General features: G+C 44.9%; 2 protein-coding genes across 2 annotated transcripts in view; one reads left to right on the top strand and one right to left on the bottom strand.

The window, feature by feature from the left end:
• Positions 1 to 4,980: 4,980 nt before the first annotated feature.
• On the bottom strand, positions 4,981 to 6,288 carry LOC118577464 (glycine-rich cell wall structural protein-like). Its single transcript, XM_036177644.1, has one exon. The coding sequence runs from the start codon at positions 6,286 to 6,288 to the stop codon at positions 4,981 to 4,983; it is 1,308 nt and encodes a 435-aa protein (XP_036033537.1).
• A 4,675-nt stretch (positions 6,289 to 10,963) lies between these two features.
• Rad54b (RAD54 homolog B) overlaps positions 10,964 to 15,658 on the top strand; it is a 75,206-nt gene continuing 70,511 nt past the window's right edge. The window contains exon 1 of the mRNA XM_036178200.1: positions 10,964 to 11,098. Within this exon, the coding sequence (XP_036034093.1) occupies positions 10,964 to 11,098 (135 nt within the window). The remainder of the gene's footprint in view (positions 11,099 to 15,658) is intronic.

Genomic DNA, 15,658 nt, shown 5'->3' on the forward strand with positions numbered 1-15,658 from the left:
TACGCTTCTTCCTGGAACTCACCCTGTAGACCAGCAAGCCTGGTTTTGAATCCTGTTTCTACCCATCTGAGTCAAATACTGTAGCTTTCTGCACCTGTGGCATTAGGCTGTTACCTCTTTTGCTGGATTGTAGAATGAGTGATAAATCCATCAAGGGCCTTGAATTCTTTTCTCATTTATCTAAGCCTTGCACTTAAGATGTTTTCAGTTCACATCAGTTTGCATCTACACTGTGATGGTTAGAGTTGTAGACTCAGAATCAAATGGGAGATGGCTCTCTGGACAAGCTGTTGGGGGATCATCGTAATTAATTACACTGCCGTGGGAATACCAGCCTAGTGTGGATGGCACCATTCCCTGGATGGGACCCTGGACTACCTAAGGGGAGGAAGGGAGCCAAATAGTAGCAGGCTACTTAGTACTTAACTAGTACAGAGCAGGATCAATTCACCATATGGAAATGGGATTCTAAAAACCTCGCATTGTGATTTGTCATTTCAAAAATGAATCCGGGGCTTGGGGATTTAGCTCAGTGGTAGAGCGCTTGCCTAGCAAGCGCAAGGTCCTGGGTTTGGTCCTCAGCTCCATTAAAAAAAAAAAAAATCAGATAAGGTGGAGAGGCAGGGAGGGACTTGTCTTGTACATTTGGGTCTATGTATAATCACATTTCTTCAAAAATGAGCTATGGGCTTTATTTTTAAACTTGCTTCAGGGCGGTGGTGGTGCACACCTTTAATCCCAGTGTGCGTGCGCACATGCGTGCACACACACACACACACACACACACACACACACACACACACACCCGTAGGCAGAGGCAGGTGGATCTTTGAGTTTGAGGCCAGCCTGGTCTACAGAGTGAGTTCCAGGACAGGCTCCAAAGCTACACAGAGAAACTCTGTCTCGAAAAAATAAAACAAATACTAATGAGCAAGATGTTAAAGGGTCATAGAAGTCTGTAATTTAGAGAAATGGCACAGGCTGAAGCACTAGCAGAGGCTGTGGCATGGCATGAACGGAGGGCCAGGGGAGAACCAGGAGAGTCAGCAGGTGACACCAGGGGGAAACGGGGAGAAGTGGGTGCCAGTAGTTCTGCAGGCTGCCGGCGGCTACACAGCTCTTGAGCTTCCACTGATTTGTGGGAGGACTGAAGCAGAGTAGTATTTGTTTCTTAGAATTAAAGAGTTTTGACTGGGTGGTGATATCACATGCCTTTAATCCCAATCCCAGCACTTTGGAGGCAGAGGCAGGTGGATCTCTGAGTTTGAGGCCAGCCTGGTCTATATAGTGAGTTCCAAGACAGGGCTACAGAGAAACAATCCTGTCTTGAAAAGCCAAAACAAACAAACAAACAAAGAATTTAAAAAAATTTACGGTAAATAAGACTTATGGTTGTAATCATTTTCATAAAGACAATAAAAAAGTGTATGTATTGTGCACTCAAGTGCAGGTGTCTAAGAAGGTCAGAGGTTGGAGATCCTCCTGGAGTTGGAGATACAGGCAGTTGTGGTCTTCTCTGTGTTGGTCCTGAGAACCAAACTCATGCCCTTTAAAGTTTAAGGCAGCAAACACTCAACCACAGAGTCATCCCTCCAGCCCTCTCCTTATTAGAAAATATAAAAAACTACATTAAACTTGTTTTGTATGTGTTCATGGTGTGTGTGTGTGTGTGTGTGTGTGTGTGTGTGTGTGTGTGTGTGTGTGTGTTGGTCAAAGAACAGTGTTTGGGAGGCAGTTCTCTCTACCATATGGGTCTCCGGGATTGAACTCAGGTTGTCTGGCTTGGTGGTAACACCTTTACCTCCTGAGCTGTCTGCCTGGCCCTCTCCTTATTTTGTGACATAGGGTCTCTTACTGAACTTGGGGCTCGCTGATTTGGCAAGACTTGCTGGCCAGTGAGCTCCAGGGATCTTATTGTCTCTAGCACTGGGATTCCATGTGTGTATCCCTATGCCTACCTGAATTTATGTGGGTGCTAGGGATCCCAACTCAGGTCCTCATGGTTATGCGGCAAGCACTTTGCCAACTAACTGAGCCATCTTCCAAGTCTGTGGAATGTAAGTTTTGACAAATTGATTATTGTTAGTGTGTCATACATTTAGGATTTAAAAAAATAATTTATTTTATTTTATGTGCATTTGTGTGAAGGTGTCAGATCTCCTGGAATGGGAGTTACAGACAGTTGTGAGCTGCCATGTGGGTGCTGGGAATTGAATCTGAGTCCTCTGGAAGAGCAGCTAATGCTCCTAACCCCTGAGTCATCTTTCCAGCCCACATTTGGGGGTTTTAAAATATATTTTTGTGTAGTTTTCATTTTAAAGCAAAATAAAATATTGAAATGCAGACATCAAAAATAAAATACAATGTGGAGGAATCCAATATGCAGAGACCAAAGAAACATGTTGAAGATTCAAGAGAGACAGGTCTGAGAATGGGGCAGGCTCGCAGGCCCCTGCTGCACATGCACCAATAAGAAACAGGAACTTTTTACCTGTGGTGGGTATTGTGTTCCCTGAAATATTGTGTATTCCCCAAAATAAACATATCTGGGGTCAGAGAACAGCCAGCCAATAGAACTAAGCCAAAAATGGTGGCTAGAAAATGCGAAGAGTAAGCCATAACAGAAGTTGGGCGGTGATGGTGCATGCCTTTAATCCCAGAAACCCAACCTTTAATCCCAGGGAGTGGGGGCAGAAAAAGAAAGGTATATAAGGTGTGAAGACCAGGAACTAAGTGAGTTAACCATGTAGTTAGTTAAGCATTTTGCTTGGATAAGCATTCAGGTTTTGGAGCAGCACAGTTCAGCTGAGTTCCATTGGGAGGAGGACTCAGAAGCTTCCAGCCTGAGGAAACAGGATCACCTGAAGAACTAGCAAGGTGAGATAGCTGTGGCTTGTTCTGCTTCTCTGATCTTCCAGCATTCACCCCAATAACCTGCCTCGGGTTTGATCTTATTAATAAGACCTTTTAAGATTCCTGCTACATTTGCCGTCTAGTCTGCAGGACCCTTTGGTGACATGGCACCACCTCTGCCTAGTAAGCCAGTCTGCAGCTGCCTTGGGGCCACCTTTGTTGTTCTTCAACTTTCTCCTCTGAGTGGCCACTGGTTGTCACTGTCAAGTTAATCCAGACTCCGAGGTGTTAAAGCACATGTCCATTTCCCCTGGCCAGCTCCCTTCCCTGCCAGAGGTACCTCTGGCCTCTAGGGGTCCTGAGAATAGCCTCATCTAGTGCTGTCAAAGTGTGGTCTGGACCAGCAGTATCAGTGTTTCTGGGAACTCGTTAGCAGTGGTTCAGATCTGCAGAATTTAAATCCGTGTTTGAGTGATTCCTTAGAGATTCTGATGCTGGTTCTGATGTGTGAAAAACGACTACCACTCTTCATCCTCTGTGGTGTGCTGTCTGCACAGCATGCTCAGCTACCACAAACACTCTATCAGGGAACAAAGCAAAAGCCTGCTCAAAATACCTCTCGCATTGAGAGGCACACAAAGACAATTAAGAAGCAAATGTGCTAGGGAAAAGGGTGTAAATTGTGCAACAGAGTCGGGATGAAGTAGGAGGTGAGTGGAGATTGGCTAGCGACCGATGTTATTGAAGATGGGTTGCAGACACTGGTCCCCATGCCACTGCTCTTCTCCTGTGTTCCTTAGAGAAAGGGGTGGTGTGGTTTAGGAGGGCATCTTACTGTAGCAGGCCCCACTCCCCAGCTTTTAGAACCCTGGCCCCCGGAGTCGCCAGAAGCCAGATTCAATTTATGAAGTGTCTCCTTAGGACTGGAAAAGACTCTAGGACAAAAGCCTTTAAAGCACACCTTTCCTTTTAATTAGCTGCTGTCAAACTACTCCTTAACTGAACATACCTGTTTATATTTCTACCAGCACCACGAGTTCTCATTATTTCACATATTCATTAAACCTTTTATTTTTTAAAGCTTTTTAATTTTTGTTAAACTGTTGGATATAATTCAGTGAATGACCTTTAGCCACTTTCTCTTTTCAGACTATCTAATTCCAGGTTTTTTTCTTTCTTTATCTTTCTTCTTTCTTTCTGTCTCTCTCTCCCTCCTTTTCCTGTTTTTCTTTTCTTTTTCAGACAGGGTTTCTCTGTGTAGCCCTGGCTGTCCTGGAACTTACTCTGTAGACCAGACTGGCCTCAAACTCAGAGACCTGTCTCTGCCTCCCGAGTGCTGGTGTTAAAGGTGCGCTACCACCGTCCAGATTTCTTAGGCCTGACAGACTGTATATCACTGTAGCATTTGGAACTTCACTTGGAAAACCCTCAATGATATGGCGTCCTTGCTTACAATACTACACTGCTTTTTCAAGTCCAAAGGAGCCCTTCGACCTTTTACGAGAGTCCAATAACCACACATTTATTTTTATACTCCTAGAACTTCAAAGGCCTTGTAGGGGCTGGAGAGATGGCTCAGAGGTTAAGAGCACTGACTGCTCTTCCAGAGGTCCTGAGTTCAATTCCCAGCAACCACAGGGTGGCTCACAACCATCTGTAATGAGAGTATACATAATGAATAAATAAATCTTAAAAAAAAAAAAAAAAGGACTTGTAAACATCTTAGGGACTGCATCTAATCAATGACATTTGAATGAGTAACTAACAGGATTCCGTGTACCTTAGTGGTGCACACATTTCTATGATCCAAATAATAATTGACTGATTTATGCCCACATAAGTCGTCAAGTTTGTCGCTTCAGTTAGCATCTGACGATTGGAGACTGGAACCAAACCAATACGCTTCAGATCTAGCGGCCAACTGGAATCAAGCCAGAACGCAAGCAAAAGGAAGTGCAAAGCTGACGCGCCGGAAAAGGTCGTCCAATCAGAGTCGGGGAACGCAGCGACGCTGCGCGGTGGTGCGCATGCTCAGCGCCCGGCCGGCGATTGGCTGGCTGTAGGCGGGAGACTTGAGCTGGTCGGCGGAGGGCGTCGTTCCCTGCTGCGGGCTGCTCGCGGTTTCTGTCAGCGTGCGGGGTAGGTCTCTGTCGCGGAGGCCCGCGGAGGCGCGTACGGGGCCCGGGGCAGGGTGGCGCCGGTCCCGGGGAGGAAGCGGGAGGCTCCGCGCTGGCTGGTCTGGGGCGGAGGGCGGGCCCCGCGGGGAGCCGGTGCCGCTGTCCCCCCAGGCCGGTCCCCGGTGTCCCCCCAGGCCGGTCCCCGGTGTCCCCCCAGGCCGGTCCCCGGTGTCCCCCCAGGCCGGTCCCCGGTGTCCCCCGAGGCCGGTCCCCGGTGTCCCCCGAGGCCGGTCCCCGCTGTCCCCCCAGGCCGGTCCCCGCTGTCCCCCCAGGCCGGTCCCCGGTGTCCCCCCAGGCCGGTCCCCGGTGTCCCCCCAGGCCGGTGCCGCTGTCCCCCCAGGCCGGTCCCCGGTGTCCCCCCAGGCCGGTCCCCGGTGTCCCCCCAGGCCGGTCCCCGGTGTCCCCCCCAGGCCGGTCCCCGGTGTCCCCCCAGGCCGGTGCCGCTGTCCCCCCAGGCCGGTCCCCGGTGTCCCCCCAGGCCGGTCCCCGGTGTCCCCCGAGGCCGGTCCCCGGTGTCCCCCCAGGCCGGTCCCCGGTGTCCCCCCCAGGCCGGTCCCCGGTGTCCCCCCAGGCCGGTCCCCGGTGTCCCCCCCCAGGCCGGTCCCCGGTGTCCCCCCAGGCCGGTCCCCGGTGTCCCCCCCAGGCCGGTGCCGCTGTCCCCCCAGGCCGGTCCCCGGTGTCCCCCAGGCCGGTCCCCGGTGTCCCCCCCAGGCCGGTCCCCGGTGTCCCCCCCAGGCCGGTGCCGCTGTCCCCCCAGGCCGGTCCCCGGTGTCCCCCCAGGCCGGTCCCCGGTGTCCCCCCAGGCCGGTCCCCGGTGTCCCCCCAGGCCGGTCCCCGGTGTCCCCCGGGGACCCCGAGGCCGGTCCCCGGTGTCCCCCCCGAGGCCGGTCCCCGGTGTCCCCCGAGGCCGGTCCCCGGTGTCCCCCCAGGCCGGTCCCCGGTGTCCCCCCAGGCCGGTCCCCGGTGTCCCCCCCCAGGCCGGTGCCGCTGTCCCCCGAGGCCGGTCCCCGGTGTCCCCCCAGGCCGGTCCCCGGTGTCCCCCCAGGCCGGTCCCCGGTGTCCGGGAGGCCAGTCCCCGGTGTCCCCCCCGAGGCCGGTCCCCGGTGTCCCCCCCGAGGCCGGTCCCCGGTGTCCCCCCGAGGCCGGTCCCCGGTGTCCCCCGAGGCCGGTCCCCGGTGTCCCCCCCGAGGCCGGTCCCCGGTGTCCCCCAGGCCGGTCCCGGAGGCGGCGCTGGGCCTGAGAAAGGCTCTGGCCCCATCACGTCCAGGCAGGTGACAAATCTTGATACAGAACCACCCAGCGCCTTCCTTGGGCGATTTTACTTACCCACTGGTTCTTTCTTCCTCCCAACTCCCCCAAACAAAATTTAAATTAATTATGGATGATTTTGTAGGCAGGTGGACCTGAGTCCCAAAATTTACAGTATAAATTCCAGCTATGTAAGATAGCTGGAAGCCAAAAAGCTGAAACAGCAAGGGAGGCCTGTTGCTGGCTGGTGGAGTTTTCTTCATTTCCTTGCATCCTGGAGTTTGCACACACCCTTTCCTCAGTGAAATCCAGAGGACCGCATAGATTCTGGTTATGATCCAGTAGGCAGAACTACATCCTTCTGTCTCTCCTCCAGTGGGACTTTTGTGGTCTCTGCTCTCATAGAATCTTGTGGATTAAAGAGACAGCCGTGATTTTATAGGCAGTAATATTTCAGAAAGTATTGAGTACTTACTGTGCGTCAAGTTTTGTTCTAAATTCTTGAAATAGTTAATCTCATAGTTGTATGTTTAAGTGTGATTAAGGCACATGAGGAAACAGATTTGAGTTAGTTGCAGAATTACACCCTGGGAGGGTCATTCTACATTTATATTCAGGTATTTTCTTCAAAAATGTGTTCTTAATTACTGCACTGAAGTTCCCACTAATTAGGGCCACATGATGTCTTCCAGGTATTAGCCTGGTCTTGCCATTTTCTTGGGGAGAACTGAAGCAGGTGCAGGTCACATGACTCAGAATTTGCAGCATTCCAGCAGAGCGGACAGGTGGCTTTATCCCTCCGGCCTGTGAAAAAGGTCTCAGCAAAACTAATTTGCAAACTAGCTAGGGCCTGGCAGGAGATGGGAAGATCTCAAATTCAAAGCCAGCCTGGGATACATAGAGAACCCTTGTCTCAGAAAACAAAACAGTGAACTATTTTCTGTAGTTTCCTTTGACATGAATCAACAAATAAGATCAGCAAACCATCCGTTTCATAATTTGCTTCAAGATTGTGCTAGTAGAGATGGATGTATTTGAAGAAACCACAAAGCATGAGCCCTACCCAAATCTTAAACTAGTAACAGCTTACATCAAATAGTTCATGTATTTCATTTTAACATTGATGAAATTGGGGAAATGTCCAGCTAGTAATGCAATGATGGACTGATTTTTTTTTTCTTGAATATATAAAATAATGGTATATCTGAAAATTGGTGGCATTTTAGATTTAACCATATATGGCACAGTGGTAGTTTATTATAACAATAACATCTTCATTGTGGGGAATTTGAACTACATAGAAAAGAACTCAGGGGGCTGGAGAGATGGCTCAGAGGTTAAGAGCAATGGCTGTTCTTCCAAAGATCCTGAGTTCAATTCCCAGTAACCACATGGTGGCTCACAACTATCTGTAATGAGTTCTGATGCCCTCTTCTGGCCTGCAGGCAGAATACTGTATACATAATAAATAAATAAAACTTAAAAAAAAGTTTAAATAAATCATTAAAAAAAGAACTCAGAATAAAAAAATTCCTTGTTATTTTAACATGCAGAGATAATCAGTGTTAATGTCATAGCATGTGTTTTGCTAGTCTTATCATGAAATTGGTTTATATTTCTTAAAAATTTTGTTGACAATTATTTGTGTGTGTGCCTTCTATTTGTGTGTGTGTCTTCTATGTGTATGCGTGTGCATGTGCCATGATGCACATATAAAAATTAGAGGAATGCTGGGTGGTGGTGGTGCATGCCTGTAATCCCAGCACTCGGGAGGCAGAGGCAGGCGGATCTCTGTGAGTTCGAGGCCAACCTGGGCTACAGAGTGAGTTCCAGGACAGGCTCCAAAGCTACACAGAGAAACCATGTCTTGAAGCCCTCCCCCGTCCCCCCCCCAAAAAAAAAATTAGAGGAGAACCTGTGGGAGTTGTTTCTCTCCTTCTACAACATATATAGATTCCAGGGATTGAACTCGGGCTTCTTGGTCATCAGGCTTCTTGGCAAGTGCCTTTACCTACTGAGCCATATTCCAGCCCAACAATTCATTTGTTTTATGTATACCTTACATATATAGACCCATAGAAAACAACTTTAAAGTCATAATTTTACATTTATTTGTTTGTTTAGTTTGTGCGTGGATGTGTGAGTGTACTATGATGTGCCAGAGGAGGTCTGAGTACAACCTGTGGGAGTTGGTTCTCCCCTTTTGCCACACCACGTGGGTCCTGGGGATCAAACAGGTCATCAGGCTTGGTGACAAGTGTCTTTTTTGTTTGTTTTTTTCCGAGACAGGGTTTCTCTGTGTAGTTTTGGTGCCTGTCCTGGGTCTCGCTCTGTAGACCAGGCTGGCCTCACAGAGATCTGCCTGGCTCTGCCTCCCAAGTGCTGGGATTAAAAGTGTGCACCACCACTGCCGGGTGGTGACAAGTGTTTTTAACTGCCAAGCCAGTTTATAGGCCCAAAATAATAATTTAATGTAACATTTTTGGTGCACTTGTATTGTGATTACGACCTGCTACATTAGACCATGTGTGAAATATTCTATTTGTGGTACTAATACTTGCTCTCAAAATTTCAGATTTTGTCGCATTTTGGATATACATATATAAATAAATTTTACATCAGTTTGTAATAAACTTCTTGTTGGAGTTTACATCCAGGGAAATAATGGGGCAGTTTTTAATTGCTGCATAAAAAGTGCATGGGTGGTGCATACATTAGAGGTACCTAAGCTGGTAGTTGGGAGACGCAGAGTGCTCACAAAAGGTGGAGTTAAAGAAAAAAGGCATTCCAGTACCATGTAAAGGAAAGAGTGGCCAAAAGCCCAGAGGAAAATAGAACATGGCTAGATGGAGGAACTGCAGCAAAGACTCAGAATTTTAGGAGTTTGTGAAGACTGCATTTGGTTGTGTGTATGGGTATATATTCATCTGGTACCTAATTATGAACAAGTATATTTCTTTTGCTGTAAGTTATGCTAACATGATTATACTTATACATAATCATTTAAGCATAGTTTTGACACTTTCATATACCAAAAGTTGAATTTCTGGGTTTATTAAATGATTTTGATAACTATGTATATGCTTAGTAATGGCTGTCCAGTGTTTTGTAAAACTGCAGTAAAGTACTGGCTGTTATCCATTATAGATACATTATCTATCTATCTATCTATCTATCTATCTATCTATCTATCTATCTATCATGCAGTGTTTCTGATACCTATCTCCCCTACCCGTGTTAGTGGAAATAGTGTTGAGAAAAGTTAGAAAAGCTTGTTCCAATCCCTTGATTTACCTTAGAAAAACTCTGCTGTTTTAAAAGGAAATAGAATAATAAAATCAAATTGCATTATAAACATACCTTAAATTACCAGTATTTTGCTTATGAACTTATTCAAAACATTGCTGATGAATATAATGTGTCTGGAGTTGTATTTATCATATTTTTAGAATTGTTATAATGAAACATCATTAGTGTATTAATTAGGGTTTTCTAGAGGAACAGAACTGAAAAAAGAAAAAAGAAAAAAAAAGAACATTTAATTTGGGCCTCACAGTTCTAGAGGGTTAGAGCCTGTGACCATCATGGCAGGGAGCATAGTGGCAGGCAGGCAGGCAGGCAGGCCTTGGAGGAGTGGTAGCTAAGAACTTTTTTTATTTTTTGGTTTTTTGAGACAGGGTTTCTCTGTATGGCTTTGACTGCCCTGGAACTCTCTTTGTATACCAGACTGTCTTTGAACTCACAGAAATTCACCTATCTCTGCCTCCCAAGTGCTGGGATTACTGGGATTAAAGACGTGCACCATGAGAATTTACTTCTTGATCCACAACCACAGGCAGAGAGACAAGGCAATAGTGCTGGCTTTTGAAATCTTAAAGCCCATCCCCAGTGACACACCTCTTCCAACAAGACCACACCTACTAATCTTTCCCAAATAGTTCCACCAACTGGCGACCAGGTATTCAAATATATGAGCCTATGGGACCGATCTTATTCAAACCACCACAAGAATGGTGAAGAAGAGAAACATGATTGTTGTTTCCATGTGTTTTGTGGATTAATGGCATTTTAAAGTACAACATGCTTGATATGTTTATGTGGATAATTTTTTCTTTAGATTTTTGTGTTTAAGTTAGAGAAAACATGCTAGCATTATCAAAATTGATGTGTGTGTGTGTGTGTGTGTGTGTGTGTGTGTGTGTGTGTTAGTGTTACTCTTGCCTGTGTAGGTGTTTGTGGAGGCCAGAAGTTGATGCTGAGATGTCTTTCTCAGTCACTTGTTTTTATAAGATGGTCTCTCATTAGACTTGGAATTTTGGCTAGAGCAGCTGGCTAGTGAGCCCTGAGATGCACCTCTCTCCATCTTCTATCTAGAGTTACTGATTAATGCTGCCTCTGCAGTGACTTTTACATGGGTACTGAGGTTCCCAACTTAGGTCCTCATGCATGTACACACCCACTTTATTCACTGAACCATCTCCCCCACTCCAAGTTTTCTATATTATTTTTAGTTTACATGTATGATTGTTTGCCACCATGTATGTATATGTATCATGTGTATACTTGGTACCTTTAGAGGCCGGAAGAGGGGTCAGATCCTTTGGAACTAGAGTTATGGACAGTTGTTCTAATCACATTCATGGACGGTTTCTATTTTGGTATTTTTCAGGTTAGTATTGCTGAAGATGAGGCGATCTGCAGCACCAAGTCAGGTGCAGGGAAATTCTTTTAAAAAACCAAAATTCATACCTCCAGGAAGAAGTAATACAAGTCTGAATAAAGAGATTACAAAGATGGGTCCAGATATAAAACTATTTCAGGTAAATAAGAGAATCATAATATGAAATATATATATATATTATTGCCTAAAACTAGGTATGGTGCCTCATACTTGTAATGCAAGCACTTGGAAGGCTCAGGCAGGGGGATTGCCTTAAGTTGAAAACTCGCTTAGGCTTTATGAGTTCAGGCCAGCCTGGTCAGTGTAGTGAAACTGTCTCAAAAGCAATCAAATAAATAAAACAAACAAAAAAAAAAAACGGGGCTGGAGGGGTTGGGGACTTAGCTCAGTGGTAGAGCGCTTGCCTAGCAAGTGCAAAGCCCGGGGTTTAATCCTCAGCTAAAAAACAACAACAACAACAACAACAAACAAACAAACAAAGCTGGGGCTGGAGAGATGGCTCAGAGGTTAAGAGCACTGACTGCACTTCCAGAGTTCTTGAGTTCAATTCCCAGCAACCACAGGGTGGCTCACAACCACCTGTAATGAGATCTGGTGCCCTCTTCTGGCCTGTAGGCAGAACACTGTATACATAATAAATAAATAAATCTTTTTTTTTTTTTAAAGTGTGGGGGGGTGGTTTGGGGATTTAGCTCAGTAAGTGCAAGGCCCTGGGTTTGATCCTCAGCTCCAAAAAAAAAAAAAACAAAAAAAAAAACCTAAAAAACAACAAAAGCCTATAACAAAAAAGTAAAACCTTGTTGCCTATTAGAACTTTCAGTGTCTTCTGACAAAATTCCTAGAAATAATAATGTAGGCTTTGTTAGTAGTGCTGGTGGCCATGTCAGAGGAGCAGCAGTGGCAACTGAACTTTAGGAGATGGGCCCACTAGGAAGCTAAACACTGATGAGTGAATCTCCACCACCCTCAGATAAGCAAGCCCCCACACCCAGGGCCTCAGCTCCAGAAGGTCTCTTGCACTGCTGTGCCTTTCCATGTTTGCCACTGCCAGTTTTCTCTGGTGTCTGGCATGGTGTGAAGGGTATGGGGAGATTCCCCACTGCCTCTAATGCAGTGAGATTATCTCTTGGAAATATCCCATTGTAATGGGCATTTTTACCTGTGGATTATTATGGAGACGATTTCCTCCTAAGCTATACTGTTTAACTGAAGCAATGATTTTATACCATAATAGTGTTATTTTAGATAGAATTTTAATGATTAAGGATTTCTAACAAATGTAATAAGGGATTATGGTAGAGGCTAGTTAAGTGGGAAAATTAATACAGGTAAAGGTAAGGTATAGTGTTGCCCCCAGCCCTGTAGCAGGGGTTGCAGAGGGTAGAAAATAAGAACAAGGGAGTGTCACGCAGCTAGGACTTAGGAGTTTCTCTTGAGGAGCCATAATAGACTGTAGTTTAGGTTAATGACTATGAAAAACAATAGTCCTAGAGTCAGGATAGCTCCCCCCCCCCCCCCGACGGTTTCTCTGTAGCTTTGGAGCCTGTCCTGGACTAGCTCTGTAGACCAGGCTGGCCTTGAACTCACAGAGATCCACCTGGCTCTGCCTCCTGAATGCTGGGATTACAGGCGTGCGCCACCACCGTCCACTTTAATCTTGCTTGATGCTGAGAAATGTGTTGGCAGGTTTATGTGTGCATCATAGCTAAAACAAAGCTTTCAATAATGACTTCATGTACCTGAAAAACAAAGAATTGGATGGTTAGTTAAGATAATTGGGCAGGAGTTTAAATTATGAAAAGTGAAACTAGTAACCTGTTTTTCTGGCATTATAAAAACTGTTGCCTATGTAAACAGTTATGGCTAAAAGATTCCTGATTTTGTGAGGGGTGTAGAAGATGAACATTTAACTGAATGTGAGTTTCTTAGAAAGTCCTTAAAGATGTGGTTAAGAAATGTATTGGGGTTGACTTGTTCCAGAAAAATGTTTTTGCAGTGACTATGTAGTAACTGTAACTTTTGGTTATGGGAAAATCATCCTCTTTGTAATTATCTTGGTGTGGGAAATATAAAAAGGGTGTCTGAAAGATAAAAAGTAGAAGAGAAGCGTTTATCCCTCAGAAAAGAAGTTTGTGTGTCTTTTTTCTTACTGACTCTGCATATCGTTCCCAGTCTCTGACCTGTAGAAGGCTGGACCCTCTCTATAGTAGTAAATAAAAATCTTTTCAAAGAGGTGGACTCTTAGACAGTCATTCTATGGGTTGGTGGGGAGGCTCAGTGGGTAGAGGCACTTGCCACCCAGCCTGACAACCTGAGTTCAATCCCCAGGACCACGAGGGTGGAAGGAGACTCCCTAAGTTGTCCTCTGACTTCACATCTGTTCTGTGGCATGAGTGTCCACACACGCATACCTGCAGAGTACACAATAAATAAATGTAATAAAATGTCTAATCAGTATTCTTTCAAGTTATTGATTTGATGAGTTGAAACTTGGGATAAAGTGGTTTAAAGAGAAAAATACATAAGTAATTTATATTATTATTTCAGACTTTTACATCATCATCATGATTTTTATTTTTCTTTGCTGGGTTGAACCCAGGCCCTTGCACATGGTAGGTAACTGATCTTTGATGGAGCTACAAACTCAGCCTGTAGGTGTTCAATTTATAGAGAGCAAATGCTGGGCCAGGTGTGATTGTGCCTGTAATCTCAGCACTGCTGAGGCAGGGGGATTGGGAGTGTAAGGCTTTGTCTCAAAAATAAAACAAAAGACTACTAGAAATGTCTTAATAAAGCTCGTATAAGAAAAAGGATTTTATATATATATATATATATATATATATATATATATATATATATATATATATATAGTGGTTTTTCGAGACATGGTTTCTCTGTAGCTTTGGAGGCTGTCCTGGAACTTGCTTTGTAGACCAGGGTGGCCTTGAACTCTCAGAGATCCACCTGCCTCTGCCTCCCAAGTGCTGGGATTATAGGCGTGCGCCACCACTGCCCAGCTGATTATTTATATTTTTATTTTATATTTTTATTTTATGTGTACTGATTTTTTTTCTGTACATATGTCTATGCACCATGTGCATGCAGTGCCCCACAGAGGGCAAAAATGGTGTTGGATTACCTGGAACTGGACCTACAGATAATTATTTTCAGCCATGTGGGTTTTGGTCATTGAACCCAGTTCCTCTGAAGAAGCAGTTAATATTCTTGATTGCCTTAACATCAAGTGAAGTTCCTAAAGGATTGTTTTTGCTTTGGGTCTAAGAAGAAAGTTCTTATGTGCACAGGAGGTATGTAAAACAGAAAGTATATAAATTCTGCTCTATAGTTTTTTCTATTTTGTGTTTTAGATTTTTAAGTCTTAATTTTTTACTTTAAATTTTATGTATTGTATGTGTATGAATGTTTTATCTGCATGTACATCTGTGTACCACATGCATGTGTGGTGCCCACAGAAGAAGGCATCACATCCTCTCAGACTGAAGTTATAGACAGTAGTGAGCTGCCATGTGGTTCTGGGAATTGAACCCAGGTCCTCTGGAAGAGCAGCCAGTGCTCTTAACTGCTGAGCCATCTCTCCAGCCCAAGTCTTACTTTTTTAAAATGTTATTTGGTGGTAAAGTGTATAGCATGAGCTTTATTATCATTTATTTTTTTATTCATTTATTTGTTTTTCAGTCAAGGTCTCCTTAGCCTAGATTGGCCTGTAGCTCTGTGTATCCTACGTTGGCTTCCAAATTGCTTTGAACCTCCTGTCTCTATTTCTTGAGAATTGAGATTATGGATACCTAGTTTTTGAGATTTCAAATGTACAATTAAGTGACATTGATAGTTTTCACAATATTGTACAACCATCCTCATTGTTGCCAAAAATTTCTCAGCAGCCCAAGCAGAAACTTTGTACCCATTAAACAGTAACTCTGTACCTAAAACTACTCACTAGGAATCCCAGCACTTGGGAGGCAGAGGCAGGCGGATTTCTGTGATTTTTAAGGCCAGCCTGGTCTCCAAAGCGAGTTCCAGGAAAGGCGCAAAGCTAAACAGAGAAACCCTGTCTCGAAAAACTGAAAAAAAAAAAAAAAAAAAAAAAAACCAAAAAAAAAAAACCGGGGGGTGGGGTGGGGTAGGGGAAAACACCTACTCACTAGGCTTAATACCTTATTCTTACTTTCACTCAGCCTTTGGTTAATGACTGTTACTTTCTGTGGATTTCCACTCCTTCATATTCTGCAAAGAAGTGGAATTGTGTGCTTTTTGCCATCTGGGGGGGTGGGTGGCTTATTTCACTTATATTTTCAAGGTTCATCTATGTTGTACCATAGACTCAAATTAATTAAAATTAATTAATTAATTTATTCATTCATTCTCCAAGATAGGTTTTCTCTGTAGCCCTGACTGTCTTGGAACTTGCTCTGTAGACCATGCTGTCCTGGAACTCAGAGTTCCACCTGCCCCCACATCCGAGTGCTGGAATTAATGTGTGCAGCACCACCAAATTTGATTCTTTTTTTTTTTTTTTTTTTTAAGATTTATTTATTATGTGAACAGAAGAGGGCACCAGATCTCATTACAGATAGTTGTGAACCACCATGTGGTTGCTGGGAATTGAACTCAGGACCTCTGGAAGAGCAATCAGTGCTCTTAACCTCTGAGCCATCTCTCTAGCCCTTGGAATTTGATT

Source organism: Onychomys torridus, chromosome 2 (assembly GCF_903995425.1).
Source record: "Onychomys torridus chromosome 2, mOncTor1.1, whole genome shotgun sequence".
NCBI classification, from domain to species: domain Eukaryota; kingdom Metazoa; phylum Chordata; class Mammalia; order Rodentia; family Cricetidae; genus Onychomys; species Onychomys torridus.